The sequence below is a fragment of the Carcharodon carcharias genome, chromosome 3 (assembly GCF_017639515.1).
Source record: "Carcharodon carcharias isolate sCarCar2 chromosome 3, sCarCar2.pri, whole genome shotgun sequence".
NCBI lineage: Eukaryota > Metazoa > Chordata > Chondrichthyes > Lamniformes > Lamnidae > Carcharodon > Carcharodon carcharias.
The window spans coordinates 14,121,123-14,144,388 of NC_054469.1; the positions used below are offsets into that span (position 1 = coordinate 14,121,123).

The window sequence follows — 23,266 nt, forward strand, 5'->3', positions numbered from 1 at the left end:
GGATTGATCATTTGGAATGTACTGTCTGATAGGTGGATATAGATATAATAGCAACCTTCGATAAAGGGAATTGGACAAATACTTGTAGGAGGAAAAAAAATTACAGGGATATGGGGAAAGAGTAGGGGAGTGGGACTAATTGGATTGCTCTTCGAAAGAGCTAATACAGCCTCAGTGGGTCAAATGGCTTCTTTGTGCTGTATTGTTCTATGATTCAATGAGATGTCTGAGACCATTAGAATTACTTTTCTTCCTCCAGTGCATCAGAAGCTTGGTGTACATTGAAGTTGTCTGGGCTATGACCCATTTTCTAGTATTAAAATAATAAATCCAACAGCACTGATATACAAGAGGGCTATCAGTCAAATCTGGAATCTTCAAAGATTTCCCTAGTTTCTTCAGCACTTTAAACACTCCTGATTAAAGTGAGCCATCTTGCTTCAGCCAACTGATAGCATAAGAGATTACTGCCTGGTCTTGCACAGCACGATTGATATTGCTACCTGGCATTTCAGTTGATTGATTTTAAAAAGGTGCTGGCAAAAGTCAGACATTAACTTTTTTCACTAAAGCATGCAGAGTTCTCGCACTTTAAAACACACTTGACTTGAGTTTTAAAAGAAGTGCTGTTGAATGGAGACTCCAGCAGGGTGCATTGGAGACTTGCAGTAATTCCAAGTTCACCACCGATGCGTAAAATGACACGGGATGACGTTGGGTGGAACTCCCAACATCACCCCGCGTCATTTCCATTTTCGGGTTGGCGGGAACGCAGCCGAGTCAGCTGCGTACCCACCGACCTGTCAACGGTCTGTTGAGGCCATTGAGAAACTAATTAAAATCATTAATGGACCTTAAGGTTGGCGGGCAGGCAGGGAGCCCTGGCGGGCTTCAGGAAAAAGCATGAAATCGCACCCATGGGCAGGATGAGGTTTCATGAGGGTATTTAAATTTTTAATAAAGGTTTCAGTTAAAGTTATGGACATGTCACATGAAGGGATGTCAGGGAAATTTTTCTAATCATTTGTATTGCAATTTTTAATTCAGAGCCAATCTCCCTGAGGCAGCACTTAGCCTCAGGGAGATCAGTGTGCTCTTTCGTGTACATGAGCGAAAGAGCGCACTCCCAGCTGAGGGAAACCCCCCTACCTGCACAGGGAGCGCCTAGTGCTTCCTGGCGGACGTCATGCTGGACGGACCTTAATTGGCCCACCCATGTAAAATGGTGATGCGCCCCCAAATCGGGGACGCCAATCGGAGGCACACCTGCTCCTGCATTTTCCCCCCCAACTGGGGTGGGGGTAATTTTTCCCGTGTAGTGTTTTTGACCATATTTGGGAAGTTGGGGGGGGCGGTGGGAAGCTACTTTTGCTTTCTCTCCCCCAATCGGTACCACACACAAATCTCAAACCAAAAGGTCTGACACAGTATGAAGTCTCAATGACAACCCATTTCTCTCCTAGTTGCTGAGTGACTAGCTGTGCATTTACAACATTTTCTATGCTTATTTGATATTCCAATTGTAGGTTTCCTTTTATCCTCCACAGTCAAGGAATAGGAAGAAAACCTGCTACCAAATATACAGCAGCCCTGACTGCCACTGTAATGGTAGCCGGAAAGAATGAACTAGGCAGCAGAGGAAACAGTCCTTTTGGAAACTAGAAAAATGAGCAGGCAGGAAACTTTTTATTCTTTCATGAGATGTGGGTATCACAGGCAAGGCCAGAATTAGTTGCCCATCTCTAACTGCCCTCGAACAAAGGGATTGTGGATCTGGAATCACATGTAGGCCAGATCAGGTAAGGATGGCAGATTTCCTTCCCTAAAAGACATTCGTGAACCATGTGGGTTGATGATAGTTTCATGGTCACCATTATCAGCTTACAATTCCAGATTTTTATTAATTGGGTTTAAATTTCATCAGCTGCTATGGTGGGATTTGAATTCATGCCCCCAGAGCATTAGCCTGGACCTCTGGATTACAAGTCCAATTACGTTCCCACTACACCATTTCCCCATGCTTTTGGTTGATGTTGTAAGTGCTGAAAATCCCATATGATACTGATGTAGTGCCCCCAAAACCAGCCTACTGAATATCTGTAACTGCCCTCATTTAATGTCCTCCATTTTCACCATATATACAATTTTAGAAAGGTAATCAAGTATTCAACCACAAGGTCCATCACTCCAAATGCAATAGGTTACTTACCCAGCTTGGTGTACACCTGATGAGCACGTGCCCTGACCTCCAGGAGGTCAGTTAGAATTGCTCGATGACCTTCTTGTAGCTCAGAGTTCTGGTTAGCCAATTGTCTACTGACATTTTCTAGAATATATAGATAAAGCAAAGCTTATTGAATTCAGCATTTCTCCTCACCCTATTCCCTTCGCCTAGTTATTGAGCTTCCCCTTAAATGTATCAATGATTCCACCTGGTAGTGAGTTCCACATTCTCATCACTCTGGGAATTTTCTCCAGAATTCCTATTGGATTTAAAAGGGACTCTCATTGAGACCTTGTTTTGAACAGCCTACCCTCCCCAACCACAATGGAAACATTTTCTCTACATCTATCCTATCAAAACTTCCCTTCTCAATTTTAAAGATCTCTGTTACAAGGCTGAGGGGTGATATCTTTTCTTGAGAAAAATGTTTCAGCTTGTTCAGTATTTCCTGATAGTTACAACTTCAGTGCTGGTACCATTTTGTAAATAAATTTAATTAAGTACTGGCACAGTCTACAAAAGGAACCAAAATCTGTACCAGAAAATAGAGGCAATTACAGCTTACAGGGTTTAGGATTTTTGTAATGGTAATGTATTGCTCTAGCATGGTAAAATATAGATGTTCAACCAGAGCTGGGCTGTCAGAGATTTCCACAGGGAAGGAAATACCTTTCTCATTACACATAGGCTTGATTCAGTTAGTTACACTTCTACTCTAGTCAAGAGGGTTGTGGGTTCAAGCCTCATTGCAGGACTGACACTCTAACACAGCATTAATGGCCCTGCTGCCTCATTTGTGAACAAGACTATAGATTGGAGATCCTGTCCATCTGTTCTGGTGTTTCAAGCAGATGTAACAATCCCATTCACTATTTTGAAAACAGACTTTTCCTGTATTTTGTCAACAACTTATTACAAAACCAAAAAAATACTTTTTTTTTAAACTCAGTGCTAATTATGGGCCTATAAATAACTTATTCACAACAAAGAATGAACTAACTTGTGCAGTGAATGTAAAGTGCCTTAGGTCTTCAATATTCCAAAGTACAAGATTTCTCCCTATTCCACCCAGTTGGGGTCCTACCTAGGTGCAAAACAGAAACTAATTGATATAGACTTTGATATTCCCAGGCTGCTTTGACAGAAAGACAAGAACATACCAGTGTTATTTACGATTCTGATTACAATTCCTCACGCTCCCAAACACTGATCATAAAGATGAGGATGCTGCGTTGTCAGAGGTATCATCTTTCAGATAAGTCTAAACCAATATCCACCAAATGGAAAATATCTTGTGCTCTGTGCAAAAGTAATGAGCTCATTTATATCTAGTAACATGGATCAGCACTTCAAAGTAATTTGATGGCTGTGGAGAAGTTAGGGGATAAGGATTTATATAAATCCAAGTTCTTCCTTTCGCTGCATCCTTTCCATCTAACCAGCTTTTAGGATCATGCAGAGTTCGACTCCTACTACGACTGCACAAACAAACATGCTGCAACATACTACTCTGCGCAGTTAAAAAATAACATGACAACTCAAATCTGTATGACATTTCTTTGCTATTTAAGACATTGATGTAAAAAGGTGTAACACCTGAGTTGAAATTGCAAATAAATGTCATAGGAACGTGTTGGTTAACATTCTAATGTTTGCAGTGTAACTTAAAGGCCAAGAGTCCACACAAGTAAGTTTCCCTCAAGCTTTCAGAGAAAAATAAAAGTAATGCTCAGGAATTATGAATACACTGTTCCTTCCACTTGAAGAAACTCAGCTAGATTATGAAACATAATGAAAGTCAAAAAATTGAAGCATTAACTATTTTTCTCTCCATAGATGCTGTTTGACCAGTCTTCCGGGATTTTATTTTACACAGATCTTTGGATAAAAACACAAGAAATAGGAGACCACCTTACAGCCTCTCGAATCCGCTCCACCATTAAATAAGATCATGGCTAATCTACCTGTACTCAGCTTTCCCACCCTATCCTCATATTCCTCAGATCCCTTCAGTGTGCAAATATCTATCATTTTCAGGTTTTCAATATACTCGACGGCTAAACATCCAAAGGCTTCTATAATAATTGGAGGGAACTAAGTTAGAAGGGTTATTTTACCCATTGTTAACGTGATGCCCTCAATCAACTTGGCAACTTGCTGGTGTCCGCTAGCAATGAGCTCCTTTTCCTTGGTCAACTTCTCCAGGTTTCCATTAATGGAGGACTCCAAACCTTGCTGACCATCCTGAAGCTGCTCCTGCTGCTCCAGCAACTCATTCTGACTCTTGACAACCTTCTCCAGTGACGAAGCAGTCAGCTCTCGCAGTTCTTTTTGCCCATCCTATGATAAATAGATAATTTTATTTATTCCTGTCAGGAATATATAATAATTTTCATAATGTTATTGGAATTTATTGTAAAGTAATAGTGTGTGTGTGTGTGTGTGTGTGTGTGAGTGAGTGAGTGAGAGAGATTAATAAAGATTACTTTAATTGTGTGAGAAAGTTAAGACTCGGTGGTCTTATTACTACTAAATTCATGGCACGCATCACGAAATTTACACAAATTGCAGAACATTGTTTCAAGTTTCCCTTCAGGATTTGAGCTGCTCAGCATTTACCATCGGCTGTGCCACAATTTCTTTCATGGGATGTGGGCATCATCAAGGAGGCCAGTATCTGGTGCCCATTCCTAATTGCTGCTGAACTGAACGACAGACAATTAACAGTCAAACACATTACTGTGGGTCTGGAATCACATGTGACCCAGATCAGGTAAGGACAGCGGGTTTCCTTTCCTAGTGAATCGGATGGATTTTTACAACAATTGATGATAGTTTCATGGTCACAATCACTGAGATTAGCTTTAATTGAATTTAAATTCCATTAGATGTTGTGGTGGAATTTGAACCTATGCACCCAGGATTACTCGTCCGGTGACATTGCTACTGCGCCATCATCTCCCCCACTCTTACTATGGAAGTTCACTGGCAAGCTTACAATTCAGGGGGCAGGTCCCTGAAGGAGTTTTATAGCCAGCAAGAGACTGAATCCAGAGATTGTTGCCACTCCTCTGTTCAGGGTACAGTATTCAGCTCCAGTTAATGGGTGGTTTACAGACAGCCAGCGTGACCTGCTAACTGCAGGAAAATCAGTAACTATCATTTTAACTAAGCAGTAATCAGAGGGCTACTCTTTCACAGGCCCAAAAATTTACCAAAGTTCAATCAGTTGAGCCAAATGATTTAAAACACGAGTTACAATGGGTTCAAACCAACTCTTTAATTCCAATATCAATGCCATCAAAAAACTCAGATTTCTACAGTGCCTTTAAAAAAGGTAGAAAATGCCCCCAGGTGCTTTCGCAGAGGAGTGGTTATACTGAGCGCAGGGAGAACACAATTACCTTCAGCATTTTCATGGCTTCCAACTGGCTGGAAGCTGAAACCACCAGTGAGTTCACTGTCAGCTCAGTCCTTCGTTTGAAATCCTGCTGTCGTGTGGCATAGCACACAGAACGTGCCCGGTTACTGACTATGTGGTATGCATTCCAGGTATCAGGGTCCATATTCGCTGTACATTCAGCTAACGTCTTAGTGCCAACAGGGTGTGGGAGGAAGAATAAAGCATTAAATTAATAGCAGATAATCTAATGGTTCATAAAGTATTGAGGTATTGTGTGCTGTGCCATCACAAGAACAAAGAGAAGGGAAAGTGAACACTACAGAATAGGACATTCCTAGCTACTCGCAAAGGACTAGACACAAGCACAGAAGTCTGTAGTTATACAAGGCTGCAGAGGAGGATTGGCAAAACAAAGTGGAGATAAAGATTGGCAGGGGATGCCACTAAACGAAGTCAGGGTTGAGGACCGAATACAGCACCAGGTATTGGTGATGAAACAGAACAGGGAGAGGTGACTCTGGCCACCAGCAGTTGATTGAGAAAGGGCACCATATTTCCAGAAGTTAAAGAAAAATCAAACCCATCAGGTAGTCCTCATATTTCAGGTGAAGTGACATACTCAGCACAAGAATTTTAAAAAAGCTACTCCTTTCATACAAGTGGGGAACACACCCACATTCTGTACTGAAGATGCATCTGCCTCAGGGGAATATGATGTTAATTGTTGTATGCAGGTAGTGGGCATTAACTGTACATGCATTCAAGTCCTTAGAAACAGGTGCATGCATGTAATGTGTAACTCTGTAAATAAATATAAAAGTGTAGAAAGTTCTATCTTTCACCAACTGGTTTTCTGAAGAACACTAAAAAGTCAGATTAACTAGCATTTTTCTAATAGTAACCAGCCTTGCTGTGTTCAGTCTGCTACCATTAGTCTCAAGAATCTACATTACTTAAAGAACAGCACAAGTTTACTGATGCAGGAGGAGTGTCCATACGTGTTTCGACTGAGTATTCAAAAGAGGAAGACTAGAATTTAACCACGTGAAAACACAAAATTCAATCCCGCTCGAGAACACAGGACACTGATGCACCAGCCAGCATACTGATTGCCACTATTCCCTCCTCCCAACTGCAAGAGGAAGGAAAATCACCCAATATAATTACCATGTCTGCAGTACACAGGTAAGTTAGACGATGTTCAGCAGCTGCTTGACAGTTGAATAAGGACACCCCAAGTTTGGCAAGCTCCTCTTCTGAAAGGTCACTGCAAGAGGACTTTAGCTGAGCTATTACCTGCAGAAAGAGGAAAAAAAATATAGAATTCAAGCAAATTCTCAAATTTATCAGCAACTGCCTTCACCATGGGTGGTGAGAGGAGTAAGACAAAAGCTCCAACAATGGCCTACTGATAAAGACATGACACCGTGTAAGCTATATAAACTCCACAGTTATATCTCAGCTAACGCCCCACAATGGGGTATCACAACTGACCACAGTGCTATTGCAGAGATGAGGAGAAAAACCCATTACTATTCGCTAATGTTGAACACTACCGAAAGATCGAGGTGTACATGGAGATAGCAATTGACACTCTTCATTATTGAAGTGATTGTGGACAGTCAGTGCCTTCAAAAGGAAGGTAGCTTGAACAGCATTGAACACTTAAATCTTTCAGATGAGACATTAAACAGTGGCTCAGGTGTATAAAAAAACTCTCTTGGCATTATCAGCAGAAGAACAAGGAAGTTCTCTTAGAATCTTAACATAAGACAAGAAACGGGAGTCGTATAGGTTTGCTCCACCATTCAATAAGCTCATGGCCAAACTTATACATCAACTCCACTTTCCCCTTCACTATATCCCTTTATGCCCAAAAATCTTACAATCTCAGTCTTTGAATAGCCAAAGACCTCTGGGGTAGAAAATTCTAACGTCTTAGCCAATGTTTATTCTTCAAACCAATACTGGTCACTTAGAATATACAGCACAGAAATAGGCCATTCAGCTCAACCAGTCCATTTAGCATTCACACTCCAGTCAGCATTCACACTCCAGTCAAGCCTCCTTCCATCCTCCCTCATCTAATTATCCAGCAATACCCTCTATTCCCACCTCCCTCATATGCTTATCTAGCTTCCTCTTAAAAGGCATCTATACTATTAGTTTCTTTTCAATTCCCCATTTCATTTCTTGATGACTATCTTATATTGACAGCCTTTGGTTTTGCTCTTCCCCACAAGTGGAAACACTCATGTTTACTCTATCAAAACCTTAATGACCTTGTTTAGGTCACTTCTCAGCCTTCTCCTTCAAGACAAAAAAAGAGTCCAACTATGTTCATTCTTTCCCAATGAGTTTAAAAACTCATTGTGGCTTGAGGGAAATTGCTGTACGTAATTTGGCTGCTGCATTCTCTACAATAGTGACCACTTTTGAAAATTATTTAATTGATAAAGACCATTAGGACATTCCAATATCTTAAAAAGGTGCTGTACAAATGCAAGTAATTTCAAGAAGGACAAATTTAAAAAAATTTGCTTCCACAGTTTTGTCCTTGATCTGGGTTTGTAGTGGCTGATGTTATGACCAGGATTGCAGGAGTGCACAAATTATCAATCTCCACTATTTTGCAGGCCGTACCATTAATTTGTTTAATTTTCTCACTAAAATGGCCAATTGTTTACCTATACATCCACTGTCCAGAAGCAAAGAGATTCTGACTGGGTTTCAAAAACTCAATTTATTTTAAAACAAAACTTCTTGAAATAAGTTGCAAGTACTGGTTAACACATCATCGTAATTGGGAAGTATAATTATCTATCCCTTCCTAAAGAATTCCCCCAGCGCGCACGCACACACACTGATTTCTCTACAGAGATGGGTTTTGGAGGATGGGAGTTATAAAATAAAGAATAAAGTCTGCAGGGCCTCGACGCTATCGATCTGGAGTTCTCATGTGAAGACAGGCCACTGGTCCCAGTGGATGCCTGGAAGTTCTCACAAACTCTTACAGGTTCAAATGCAGACCAGTTACAGTCAGATGAGGGTTCTCTGGCTACAGGTTGATTGCCACACAATTTTAGGCAAGGTAGAGAGAGGGAGTCAGTCAAAGTAGCCTTCTTTCCTCAGCTTTCTCTCCAAAAAGACTACCTTCCAAACAAGCAGGTTCACAACTTACCCTCTGCCATGCGATTGTCTTTTTGCCTCCAAGCTTTTCATTAGAGTTCTTTGCAGTTCAACACAAACAACTTCTCAAGTACCATTTGGTCAGGTGATTTCTTGGAAGAGGCTTGCTTGTTGACAGTTCCAAGGGGAACTTATGACATTTATTTAAAAATTCCCAGGTTAGCATCCAGATCATGCATGTCCTTCTGTTTTGTAAAAAAGACTTCAGTCTTGAGAGATATGATTCTAACACTGATCATGAATGTAATTAAAGAGCCCATATGGAAACTTGGTTAATTTGGAGTGAATGAGAGTTAAATTGGACATGCAGCCCCTGAAGGCATCATCACACATCAGGGGGTGGGTTACAAGGGCTGGAAGTCCTCAAACCATAGCCTCACCAATCACATCAACAGGACTGTTAACACTGGCTGTCTTTTTATCTCTTCCATACCCTAGCTCAAGAGATCAATTGCAGCTTCCCTAATTGGCTACAATCAAGCAAGCCAGCAGACAGGAATCCAAACCAGGACTTTACAACTCTTCATTGCTGTGTGGCATCTGGTAGTGCATTTATTCACTAAAGCATTGGAGATAATTTCTGAAACAAAAGCTGCAAAGGTGACTCTATTCTAAAGCTTGATTCCACCAGAAAATTAACCACTTGCAGAGCAGTTAGTGAACATAAGAGTCTAGAACAGGGAGAGCAGAGATCAGTTGTTACAGAAATGGATGTTAAATGCATGCTGCTTTAATATACATGCTAGCAAATAGCTAATGTTTAATTTAATACAAGTGCTTCAGCTAATGAGCTATTTGCATAATAGTGCAAAGATTTTACATGAAATTGCATCTATTATTATATTCTGTACTTGTGTATGTTACATACGAACAAGGAGCAGGAGAAGGCCATTCGGCCCCTCAAGCCTGCTCCACCATTTAATAAGATCATGGCTAATCTGACAGTAATCTCAAATCTGCTTCCTGCCTACCCCCGATAACCTATCACCCCACCTTGTATACCAAGAGACTATCCACCGCTGCCTTAAAAATATTCAAAGGCTCTGCTTCCACCAACTTTACACGAAAAGAGAGTTCCAAAGACTCACGACCTTCAGAGAAAAAATTTTGCTTCATCTCCGTTTTAAATGAGTGACCCCTTATTTTTAAAATGGTGACCCATAGTTCTAGGTTCTCTCAAGAGGGAACATCCACTCCACATCCACCCTGTCAAGTTCCCTCAGAATCTTATATGTTTCAATCAAGTCACCTCTTACTCTAAGCTCTAGCAGATAAAGTCTAACCTTTCCTCATAAGGCAACCTTCCCATTCCAGGTATCAGTCTGGTAAACCTTCTCTGAACTGCTTCCAACATATTTACATCCTTCCTTAAATAAGGTGACCAAATACCATCCACAGTACTCCAAATGTGGTCTCACTAGTGCTCTGTATAACTGAAACATAACCTCCCTATTTTTGTATTTAATTCCCCTCTCAATAAATGATAACACTCTATTAGCTTCCCTAATTACTTGCTGTACTTGCAAACTAGCTTTTTGTGATTCATGCACTAGGACACCCAGATCCTTCTGCATCTCACCATTTAGATAATATGCCTCTTTTATTCTTCCTGCCAAAATGGACAATTTCACCCTTTTCTACATTATACTCCAGTTGCCAGATCTTTACCCACTAATTTAACCTATATCATTTTGTAGCCTCCTTATGTCCTCTTCACAAATTACTTTCCTACCTATCTCTGTCATCAGCCTACATGTGGCTACAAGTGCACAGAGCGATGGAGAAAGTCTTGCCTGTGCCTGAGCCCCTGAGCCTCAATGAGGGCCTAGAATAAGCTGCGCACTGGAGAAACTGGCATCACCAATTCCAGACTGCTGAACTTGCTCAAAAACCAGATAAGGAGCAAGTCAGTGCTCTCCTCTATGCAATTGACAGATGTGCAAGTTCTGTCGAAGGGTCATGAGGACTTGAAACGTCAACTCTTTTCTTCTCCGCCGATGCTGCCAGACCTGCTGAGTTTTTCCAGGTAATTCTGTTTTTGTTTTGTCATTAATGCCAAGTGTTGCCCCTGCCACAAGGGGGTGCACTTTAACATAGTATACCACAGCAGCAGGAAAGTTCCATTTTCTGGTAAAAAATTTGAAGACAGACCATTCCGATCTGCAAGTGTCCAAGAAATAACATACTGAAGAACAGGATGTATTCTTCTTAGGTGAAGTAGCAGAGCCACAAGAGTCTTTCAGATATGCTGATGCCATGGTTAATGGCTGGAAGGCAAACTTTAAACTGAACGTAGGAGCTGGAGTGTCCTATCTTTCTGATACCATACTATGGCTGAAGTCTAAATTTCTCCAGCCGTCTGCCATGCAACTTCACGGCGCAGGAGGTATTCTACTCAAGGAGGAGATGACTGCTACAGCTCCTCAACGTTGCAGTAGAAACTCAAGTTGACTCAAAACACTAAATCAGTCCTACGACCACAGCAGGACATCGTAGTTTTCATTTCTCTTTGAGGAGAGACTAGATGAAGCGGGAAACAGGTGCACCATGGATGAAGGAGACCAGCCACAAGATGACATTCTAGACCTTAATTAGCTCTTCAGGAAAGAGTGGTAGAGGATGAAAACCAAAATGCCATTGAGATCGATATGTCACAGGAGATTCTAAACCTTGCTTCACTTTTTGAGGACAGTGTGGATGATGACGATAGCCCAGATACCTCTGCTGAGGGGGATCAATATATTATTGAAGAAAAAAGTGATTAGATGCAAATTTGTCATTCTGCTAAAGACACCAATGACGTACAACAACAACTTGATGCAGCAACTCTTTTGTACAATGAATAAGAGAGACCAGGACTTCTTACTATTGGGGTGTAACATTGTCAAATAAACCCCTGTCATAGTTGAATCTGAAGTCAAATCTGGAGATCAAAAAACTACAGAAGTGCTTACTATAGATTTTATTATTGCCATAGGTGTACAAGAAAGTGCAATTTCTCTGCCACTGCATTTTTCTTTCACTGCTGATGGTGGCGACAGCATACTCGGAGGAAGTTCCACAGAAGTTCAGACCTGCTGAGGAGCAACCTCACACCAAAGAGTGTGTGCAAATTGAACCACTACCTACAGAAAAAGAAATTCCTACAGCATTAGCAGGACAATTTTCTCTTCAGAAAATTCTTTGTCCTTCTCTTCGTTCATGGATAAGGCATAACATAATACTTCATTCAATGCAGCTGTAGAGAACTTCACAGCAGCTGAGCAAGCTTCATTCTTTCAAGTAAGAGCAGCCAGCAATCCAACCTTTTCCCAGTGCCAAGGGGGAAAAAAAAAAGAAAGTCTGTGCTCACTGCCACATACTGTGGACCTGAAGCAGAAAATCTCCTTGGAAGGCACTGACTTCCGCAGACAGAGATGGTTATGGAGAGCATACATACTATACAATCTCAAGGAGACCAGAGAGTAGTTGGTGATTGATGCCACCGGCACAAGAGACTGAGGGTGAGCAAGTAGGATATCTAAATAGGTAATGTTAGAGTAGAACGAAAGACTTGGGGGAATAGTATAAAGGTTTGAAGTCCATCTCTGTAAGTATTCAAAGCCCGGCCATGATAATAGACCTGTCAACAAACTCAAAGCACTCTTCGTATTTTGGGGTATGATGGGTACAGTTCCAGAATTTGTTACCTTAAAGTGGGCAATGCTTCACATGTCTGCTGGCACAGGTAACATAGGCCAGTTGGCCCCTCTGTGCTGCAATCAAATAAACCCAGTGACAACAGGGTTCACCTGTAGGAGTATCACAGCTAAACAGATTCTGCACATGCTACCCAACAAGGGAGAGTGGAATGTCATCAAGACCATCAACACCACCACGACCACCACCATGACGTATTCAAAGTTTAGTTTTTCCCATTTTAACCATCAGACCTATGTAGCTTATGTTCCACCATATAGTACCTTTAGCTATCAGGCAAGGGCTGTAGCCTGGTAATCTACTTAAGAACAAATGTATCACTTAGATCTCAGATCACATTACTTATGAAGGGGAATTATCATCAGTATATGAACACAATGAAGCAGATATTTATCTGGTTAAGTTCAGCACACCTGGTCAATGTGTAAATACTGCTTTATACAACAGTCAATCATTAAAGAGGGGTTCTCCATTTTATTAATAAAAAGAAAAAAAACTTCTCATTTTAGCTTTTAAACTGCATCAAATGATAATTATTTATTTTGAGGAACCTAATCTAATTGACTAAGCACAGACTCCACAAAGGTGTACTTATGATATTGCGGCAGGAATGGAGACCAGGCTCAAAGAAGGCTTGGACTGGACTATTAAGTATTCCTGGATACAGGATGTCCAGGAAAGGAGAGTTGGCAGTATTAATTTAGGAGAACATTGCAGTGCTGGAGAGAGAGGAGGTCCCAGATGGGTCAAAGACAGAATCCATTTGGTTAGAGGTAAGGAACAAAAAAAGGTGCAGTTACATTGCTTGATGTATCTACAGGCAACCAACTATTGGAAAGATGTAGAGGAACAAGTTTGCAAGGAAATTAAGAGAGGTGCACGAACTATAGAGCAGTTATAATGGGGACTTTAATTATCTGAATATAGATTAGGATATTAGTAGTGCAAAGGGAAGAGAGGGGCATGAGCAGCTTGAGTGTGTTCAGGCAAATTTTCAACAGCAGCCTGTTTACAATCCAATGGGAAAGGAGATGTTGATAGATGTGGTTTTTGGGGATGAGGTGGGCCAAGTGGAACAAGGATTAGTAGGAAAATACTTATGGGACAGCAATCATTGTATCATAAAGTTTAGGCCTTTATGGTAGAGGACAAGGAATAATCCAGAGTAAGAATAATTAACTGGGGGAAAGCCAACTTCAAAGTGCTGAGAATTATTTCAATTTGGGACAGAGCCAAAGATTAGCAACTAAGACTGTAACTGAACAATGGGCTGCCTTTAAAGAAGAGAGAGTTCAAGGTATATTTCCATAAAGGAGAATGGTGGGACAAACAAATCCAGAGCTCTCTGGAGGACAAAAGAGAAAGAGAACAAGATGAAGAAAAAAAGTGTGCTTATGACAGATGTCAGGTGGATAAGGCTGAATACAGAATTGAGATTCAGGGCAATTGAAAAAGCCAATAAGAGAAGCAAAGAGACTTGCAACAAACCTAAATGGGAATCCAAAAATCTTGGCATATAAATAGTAAAAAGGTGAAAAAAGGAGGAGTGGGGCCAATTAGGGACCAAAAAGGGGATTTATGCATGGAGGCAGGGGGTAACTAAGGTATTAAAAGAATACTTTGCATCTGTCTTCACCAAAGATGATGCTGCTGCCCAGGTCATGGTGAAAAAGGAGGTAATTCAGACATTTGACAGATTTGAAATTGATAACGAGCTGATATTGGATAGGGTCTCTGTACTTATAAAGTTGATAAGCACTAGGACTGGATGAGATGCATCCAAAGATACTAAGGGAAGAGAGAGTAGAAACTGTGGAGGCACTGGCCATGATTTTCCAGTCCTTAGTCTCAGGCTGGTGTCAGAGGACTGGAGAATTGAAAATGTTACACCCTTGTTCAAAAAAAAAAAGGGTGTAAAGGTAAGCCTAGCAACTACAGGCCAGTCAGATTAACCTTGGTAGTGGGGAAGCTTCTAGAAACAATAATTTGGGAAAAAATTAATCACTTGGGCAAAAGCAGGTTAAAAAAGGAAAGCCAGCACAGATTTTCTGAAGTAACAGGATTGATGAAGGTAATGCTGTCGATGTGGCAGAAGGCATTTGATAAAGTGTCATAAAACAGACTTCTGAGCCAAGTTACAGCTCAAGGAATAAAAGGGACAGTAACAACTTAGATACAAAATTGGCTGCATGACAGGAAAGAGAGTAGTGGTTAACAGCTGTTTTTCAGACTGGAGGAAGGCTTATAGCAGAGTTTCCCAGGGGTCAATGTTGGGACCCTTGCTCTTCCATATATATATTAAATGACCTAGACCTTGATGCGCAGGGCACAATTTCAAAATTTGTGGAATATACAAAACTCGGAAGGATTGTGAACGGTGAAGAGGATAGTGTAGAACTTCAAAGGGACATAGACAAGTTGGTGGAATGGGTGGAGAGCTGGCAGATTAAGTTCAATGTAGAGAAACGTGAAGTGATTCAGTTGGTAGGAAGAACATGGAGAGACAATGTAAAATAAAGGGTACAACTCCAAGTGCAGGAGCAGAGGGCCTGGGTGCATATATGCATAAATCATTGAAGGTGGCAGGACAGGTTGAGACAGTAGTTAATAAAGCATACAGTAACCTGGGCTTTATTAATAGGGGCATTGAGTACAAGAGCAAGGAGGTTATGTTGAACCTATATAAGTCATTAGTTTGGCCTCAGCTATAGTATTGCATCCAGTTCTGGGTGCCACACTTTAAGGGATGCGAGGGCATTAGAGAAGGTGCAGAAAAGAATCATGAGAATGGTTCCAGGGTTGAGCAATTTCAGTTATGAAGTCAGTTTAGAGAAGTTAGGACAGATTTTCTTAAAGAAAAAAAAAGATTGAGAGGAGATTCAATAGAGGTATTCAGAATCATGAGGGTCTGGGACAGAGCAGTTGGGGTATAACTGTACCCATATGTGAAAGAGTCAAGAACAAGATGGCACAGATAAGAAGCAAAAGTGATAGGAGAAACTTTTTTTTTTTTAAACACAGTCAGTCAGTGTTTAGGGTTTGGAATGCATTGCCTGAGTATGTGGTGGAGGCAGGTTCAACGGAAGCATTCAAAAGGGAATTAGGCTGTTATCTGAAAAGGAAGAATGTGCAGGATAATGGGAAGGCGGCAGGGAATGGCACTAGGTGAGTTGTTCATTCGGACAGCCAGTGCAAACGTGATGGGCTAAATGGCCTTCTTCTAACCCATAACAATTCTCAGTCATTCTCTGAAATTTCATCTGACAAATTTAATGCAGAGCAATGTGAAGTAATTTATTTTGGTTGAAAGTGCGTAGAGAGACAATATAAAATAAAGGGTACAATTATAAAGGTGTGGAGGAGCAGAGGGACCTGGGTGTATATGTGCATAAACCAGTGACCTCTACCACCTAGAAAGGCAGGGGCAGCAGCTGCATGGGAAAACCACCACCTACAAGTTCCCCTCTGAGCCACACACCACCCTGACTTGGAACAATATCACTGATCCTTCACTGTCGCTAGGTCAAAATCCTGGAAGTCTCTCCCTAACGCACTACAACACATGGACTGCAGTGGTTCAAGGTGGTGGTGAGCCAGGACAATTAGAGATGGACAATAAAAAAATGCTGCCCTAGCCAATGACACCCATGTCCCATGAAAGAAAAAAAGCATTGAAGATTGGAGGACAGGTTGAGAGCGTGATTAATAAAGCATACAGTATCCTGGGCTTTATGAACAGGAGCATAGAGTACGAAAGTAAGGAAGTCAGACTAAACCCATATAAAACAATGGCTCAGCCTCAACAGGAGTATTGCATCCACTTTTGGGAACCACACTTTAGGAATGATGTAAAGATGTTAGAGATGGTACAGGAGAAGATTCATGAGAATGGTCCCAGGGATGAGAAACTTCTGTAATGTAGAAATGTGCACTGGCAATAATCTTTCAACGTTCCCTAGATTCGTGGGAGGTGCCAGAGGACTGGAGAATTGCAAACATTACATCCTTGTTCAAAAAAAAGGTTGTAAATATCTGCAATTACAGACCAGTCAGTTGAACTTCGGTGGTGGGGAAACTTCTAAAAACAATTATTCAGGATAGAATTAATAGTCACGTGGAAAAATATGGATTGATTTGGAAGAGTCAGCATGGTTTTGTTAAAAGAAAATCATGTTTAACTAACTTGCTAGAGTTTCTTTGAAGAGGTAACAGAGATGGTTGATGAAGAAAAGGCTTGATGTGGTATATATGGACTTCTAAAAGGTGTTTTATACAGTGACGCACAATAGACTTGAGAGAAAAGTTATAGGTCATAGAATAAAAGGGACAGTAGTAACCGGGACACAAAATTGAATGAGGGATAGGAAACAGAGTAATGGTTAATGGGTATTTTTCGGGCTGGAAGAAGGTTTGTAGTGGACTTCCCCAGGGGTCGGGTTTTGGGACCCTTGCTTTTCCTAGTTATAAGGAGCAGAGACACCTGGGTGTAAATATACATAAGTTATTAAAGGTTGCAGGACAGGTAGCAAGAGCATATAGTATTCTAGGCTTCATTAACAGGGCCAGAGAGTATAAGAGCCGGGAGGTTTTGATGAACTTATGTAAGACACTGGTTAGACCTCAGCTGGAGTATTGTGTACAGTTCTGGGCGCCACACTATAGGAAGGATGTGAACGCATTGGAGAGAGTGCAGAAGAGGTTTACGAGAACGGTTCCAGGGATGAGACACTACAATTATCAGGAAAGATTGGAGAAGTTGGGACTGTTTTCCTTGGGAGAGGAGACGATAGAAGTTTTCAAACTCATGTAGGGTCTGGACAGAGTAGATAAGGAGAAACTGTTCTGGTTCATAAATGGATCGAGACCAGAGGCCACAGTTTTAAAGTGTTTTGCAAGAGAAGCAAACGCGAGGTGAGAAAAAAACTATTTAAACACAGTGAGTAGTTAGGGTTTAGAATGCCTAGAAGCGTGGCAGAGGCAGATTCGATAGAGGCATTGAAGAGAGCATTAGATGATTATTTAAATAGAAACAACATGCAGGGTTACGGGGAAAAGGTAAAAGATTGGCACTAAGTTAAAATGTTCAGAGAGCCAGTGCAGACACGACGGACCGAATGGCCTCCTCTGCACCATAACAATTCTGTGATTCTGGGAGATTAGAGGGATTGGAGAGGTTAGGATTGTTTTCTTTGGGGAATAGAAGGTTGAAAGGCTATTTGATAGAGGCATTCAAAATCATGAGATCTGGACAGAGTAGACAGGGAGAAAGCTATTCCCATTGGTGGTACGATCAATAACTTTGATCACAAAAGTAAAGGTGATTTGCAAAAGCAACAAGGAGCTAAATCTTTTTCACGCAGCAAATGGTTAGGATCTGGAATGCACTGCCTGGGAGGCAGGTCAATTGAAGCATTCAAAAGGGAATTAGACTTATCTGAAAAGAAAGAATGTGCAGGGCTACACAAAGAAGGTGGGGAAGTGGCACCAGGTGAATTGCTCCTTCAGAGAGCCAGCACAGACACAAAAGGCCAAATTGTCTCCTTCTGCATTGTAACCAGTCTATGATTCTCGATCATAGAAAAGATAGATTCCAGCTTCAATTTTAATTTTATTTTTATTTTGTGCTTAAGATCAGGATGGTAGCCTTGAGAAACAGAACAGTTTCCATTTAATACCAGCTAAAGGTTTCACCGATCAGCTGTAGCATGGCTAGATTTAGAGTGAAGCTACCCTTACTGATTCATTCCTCCTGAAAGAGGAATGAGCCAAGATTATAATGCGCACAATTAATCCCACATCACCACGGAGATTTTTAAAACAAAGTTATATACAGCTGCAATGTCTAATTATTTTTGTCAAAAATTATCTTGGTTTGTATGAGAGCTTAAAAGGTTGATTGATGGGTGATTTAATCAAGGTGTTTAAAATAATAAGTATTGGATCGATAGATTCATCTAATAGGGAATCCAGAACTAGAGGACATATCTGAAAATTGGAGCTGAACCATTATAGGAGGGAAATCAGGAAGCTCGTTTTCATAAAACTGTTACAACACAAGTGGTCATTCAGTCTGTTGTATCTGACACTGGCTCTCTGAATGAGAAGTGTACCTAGTGTCATTCCCCTGCCTTCTCCCCATAAGCCCTGCACAGATAATAATCCAATTCCTTCTTGAATACCTTGATTAACCCTGCCTCCACTACACAGTCAGAAAGCGCATTGCAGGTTCTAAACACTCGCTGAGAGTTTTCCCTCTATCACCATTGATTGGTTCTTTTGCCAATCAACTTAATTTTGCCAAGTATCTTAAATCTGTGCCCTCTGGTTCTCAATCCTACCACCAATGGGAACAGTTTCTCCCACTCTACTCTGTCCAGACCACTCATGATTTTGAATACCTCTTACCAAATCTCCTCTCAACCTTCTCTTCTCTAAGGAAGACAGTCCTAATTTTTCCAATCTATCTGCATAACTGAAGTTCCTTATACCTGGAATTATTCTCATGAATCTTTTCTGCACTCAGCCCCTTGCCTTCACATCTTTCCTAAAGTGTGGCGCCCAGAACCGGATGCTATACTCCAGTTGAGGCCAAACCAGTGTTTATACAAGTTTAACATAACTTTCGTGCTCTTGTACTCGATGTCCTTATTAATAAAGCCAAGGACACTATGCTTTATTAACCACCCTCTCAACTTGTTCTGCCATCTTCAATGACTTATCCATATATACCCAGAGGTTCCTCTTGGCTCCTGCACTTTCTTTAGACTTGTACCCTTTCTACATAAAAGGCTACGTGGATGCTGGGTCGTTCAAGACAGACTTATACATTTTTGTTTCAGATTTCCAGCAACCACAGTATTTTGCTTTCAACTTACACATTTTTGTCGGTTAAGGACATAGAGGAATATGGTTTAATGGCAGATGATGAAATTATTAGATATGCTGTGATCTAGTTGAAATGTGGAATGGGTTCAAGGGGCTGAATGCACTATTCCTATTCCTATATAGCCTTCCACCCTTTCAAGTCACAGCACAAAAATGACATTCCTAAATTAGCTCCAGCCTAGTTTAGCTCTATCAACGTAATGCAAACAAAAATCAATAACACACCAATACTAGAGATCTGAAACACAAACAGCGTCTGTGGAGACACAGAGAAGCTAATTGTTCAGGCATTGACAGAATTTGGAGGATATGACATGCGAAGGTGCCCTTCATGGTGAGCTATCTTCTTGAACTGCTGCAGTCCACGTGGTGTGGGTCTAGGGAGGGAGTTCCAGGATTTTGACCCAGTGACAGTGAAGGAAGGGCGATATATTTTCAAGTCAGGATGCCCTTGCCCTTCCAGATGGTTAGCAATCCAGGGTTTGGAAGGTGCTGTTGAAGGTGCCTTATAGAGTTGCTGCAATGCATGTTGTAGATGTTACACACTGCTGCTACTGTTCTTTTAGGCGGGTGCCAGGTTGTGAAAGGCGCTACGAAAATGCAAGTTCTTGCTTCCTGGTTTGACATTGGTAAAGAACATGAAGTGGTCAACAGTTTGAAAAAGTTTTTCCTTTGCGGAACTGACCGGAAATCGCTGTAAATCCCGGACTCAATGTGAGCCTTCCCTCCCCTCCCTCCCTTACCGCCTGGTGACAGCTGTCCAGCAGACTCAGCTCCAGCCTCTGGCCTTCGGACACAAACCGCTCGTCCACCGTGGTCATCTCAAAGGGGGGGTGCGGGGGCCCGCCGCCGGCGACGACGACCCTGCATCCCGGAGAGGGAGAGGGGGCCGGGACTCCGGCTTCTTCTTCTTTGTGGAGGAACCAACCGAAAACGGCCGAGTAGCAGCCGGCGGCGGCCAGCCAGGAGGAGAGGGCCAGGAGCAGGAGGAGCCGGGGCTGGCGGCCGCTCACCATGATGGAGCGGATAGTTCCGGGGTGCGGGGAGGGAGGGAGGGAGGGGGACGAGGGGGGGGGCGGTCAGTGCCGGGGTGGGTATCACCTCCTGTGGGGTCAGTCCCGGGGGAGGGGGGGGTCACTCTCCGCGGTGTCAGTCCCGGGGCAGGGGGGGGGGGTCACTCTCCGCGGGGTCAGTCCCGGGGCAGGGGGGGTCACTTTCTGCGGGGTCAGTCCCGGGGCAGGGGGGGGGGGGGGGTCACTCTCTGCGGGGTCAGTCCCGGGGCAGGGGGGTCACTCTCCGCGGGGTCAGTCCCGGGGCAGGGGGGGGGTCACTCTCCGCGGGGTCAGTCCCGGGGCAGGGGTCACTCTCCGCGGGGTCAGTCCCGGGGCGGGGGGGGTCACTCTCCGCGGGGTCAGTCCCGGGGCAGGGGGGGGGGTCACTCTCTGCGGGGTCAGTCCCGGGGCAGGTGGGGTCACTCTCTGCGGGGTCAGTCCCGAGGGAGGGGGGTCACTCTCCGCGGGGTCAGTCCCGGGGCAGGGGGGGTCACTCTCCGCGGGGTCAGTCCCGGGTCAGGGGGGGGTCACTCTCCGCGGGGTCAGTCCCGGGGCAGGGGGGGGTCACTCTCCGCGGGGTCAGTCCCGGGGCAGGGGGGGGGTCACTCTCCGCGGGGTCAGTCCCGGGGCAGGGGGGGTCACTCTCCGCGGGGTTAGTCCCGGGGCAGGGGGGGGTCACTCTTCGCGGGGTCAGTCCCGGGGCAGGGGGGGGGGGTCACTCTCCGCGGGGTCAGTCCCGGGGCAGGGGGGGGGTCACTCTCCGCGGGGTCAGCCCCGGGGGGGGGGCAGTCCCGGGGGGGTCACTCTCGGGGGCGGGGGTGTCACCTCCTGTGGGGTCAGTCCCGGGGGAAGGGTGTCACTCTCCGCGGGGTCAGTCCCGGGGGAAAGGGGTCACTCTCCGCGAGGTCAGTCCCGGTGTATGGGGAAGGGAGTCGCTCTCTGGCCGGGTTCGTTCACTCTCGCACACACACACACCCACGTGACTGGTCTTAAACCGCCTCAGGTTTTGAAACCGCCGCGCGCTCCCGGTTTAATGGGCGGGCCCGTGGGGGCAGCCAATCAGCTTCGCGCACACCCAAACTCCCGCCTCCGAAAGCAAAATGCTGCAGAGGCTGCAAAAGAGCAATCAAATGGGAGAAATGGAGGCGGGGGAAGAGAGAGAGAGAGAGTCCGTATACACCACATCAACCATGTTACCTCATCAGGACATCAATAGCAAGTAACATTCGCGCCACACAAGTGTCAGGCAATGACCATCTCTAACAAGAGAGAATCCAACCATCGCCCCTTGATGTTCAATGGCATTACACCATCACTGAATCCCCCATTATCAACATTCCGGGGGTTACCATTGACCAGAAACTGAACTGGACTAGCCATATAAATACTGTGGCTACAAGAGCAGGTCAGAGGCTAGGAATCGTGCAACGAGTAACTCACCTCCTGACTCCCCAAAGCCTGTCCACCATCTACAAGGCACGAGTCAGGGGTGTAATGGAATACTCCCCATTTGCCTGGATGATTGCAGTTCCCACAACACTCAAGAAGCTTGACACTTCCAGGACAAAGCAGCCCGCTTGATTGGCACCACATCCACAAACATTCACTCCCTCCACCACCAATGCACAGTGGCAGCATTGTGTACCATCTACAAGATGCACTTCAGGAATTCACCTCTCAGCATCTACCCTGCCAAGCCCCCTAAGAATCTTATATGTTTCAATAAGGTCACCTCTCATTTTTCTAAATTCCAATGAGCACAGGCGCAACCTACTCAACCTCTACTCATAAGAAAACCCCTCCTTACCAGGATCAAACTAGTGAACCTTCTCTGGACTGCCTCCAATATCTTTCCTTAGATAGGGGGACCAAAACGGTTCACAGTATTCTAGGTGTGGTCTAACTAGTGCCTTGCATAGTTTTAGCAAGACTTCCCTATTTTTATACTCCATTCCCTTTGAAATAAAGGCCAAAATCCATTTGCCTTCCCTATTACCTGTTGAACTTATTGTGATTCATGCACGAGGACCTCCAAATCCCTTTGTGTTGCAGCTTTCTGCAGTCTTTCTCCATTTAAATAGTATTCAGCTCCTCTATTCTTCCTGCCAAAGTGCAAAAGCTCACATTTTCCCACATTATATTCCATCTGCCAAGTTTTTGCCCACTCAATTAATCTGTCTATATCCCTCAGTAGACTCTTTGTATCATTCTCACCACTTGCCTTCCCACCTATTTTTGTGTCATCCACAAACTTGGTGACAGTACATTCACTTCCCTCATCCTTTTAGATGCATCTCATCCTATATTGGTGACTTATTAAATTGAATTACAGCTAGCCTATCTAATATATCGTCTTTATCAATTTTTAGTCAACCCAATGTCTCAACTACCTCCTCTTTCACTATGACTTGTGCAACATCTTCTTCCTTGCCAATTAATTATTCTTACTCTGGATCGATCCTTGTCCTTTTCCTTTTCCATAGATAATATAAACCTTATGATGCAATTATCCCCTAAATGTTCCCCTACTGACACTTAATAGCTTGGCCTAAATAGCCAAATGGTTATGGTACTGGACTTATAAGATCAAGAGTTCAAATCTCACAATGGCAAACTATGAAACAATATAACTACATCTGAAAAACAGATGGAAATGTGTTTGTACTCGAAAGAGTTACTGACACTTGACCCATCTCATTCCCAGGAACCAGATCCAGCAATGCCTCCTTCCTCAATGGAATGGAAACATATTGATATAGAAAATTCTCCTGAACACACTCTAGAAATCCTTGTCGCCCTTTACACTAGTACTGT

General features: G+C 43.2%; 1 protein-coding gene across 1 annotated transcript in view; it reads right to left on the minus strand.

Moving 5' to 3' along the window:
- The window catches only part of bmb (brambleberry), a 37,220-nt gene extending 16,804 nt beyond the window's left edge, over positions 1 to 20,416 (minus strand). Inside the window, exons 1-5 of the mRNA XM_041183445.1 lie at positions 20,144 to 20,416; positions 6,795 to 6,923; positions 5,629 to 5,814; positions 4,342 to 4,564; positions 2,210 to 2,326 (exon numbers count right to left, since the gene is read on the minus strand). Of these exons, the coding sequence (XP_041039379.1) occupies positions 2,210 to 2,326; positions 4,342 to 4,564; positions 5,629 to 5,814; positions 6,795 to 6,923; positions 20,144 to 20,416 (928 nt within the window). The remainder of the gene's footprint in view (positions 1 to 2,209; positions 2,327 to 4,341; positions 4,565 to 5,628; positions 5,815 to 6,794; positions 6,924 to 20,143) is intronic.
- Positions 20,417 to 23,266: the final 2,850 nt, after the last annotated feature.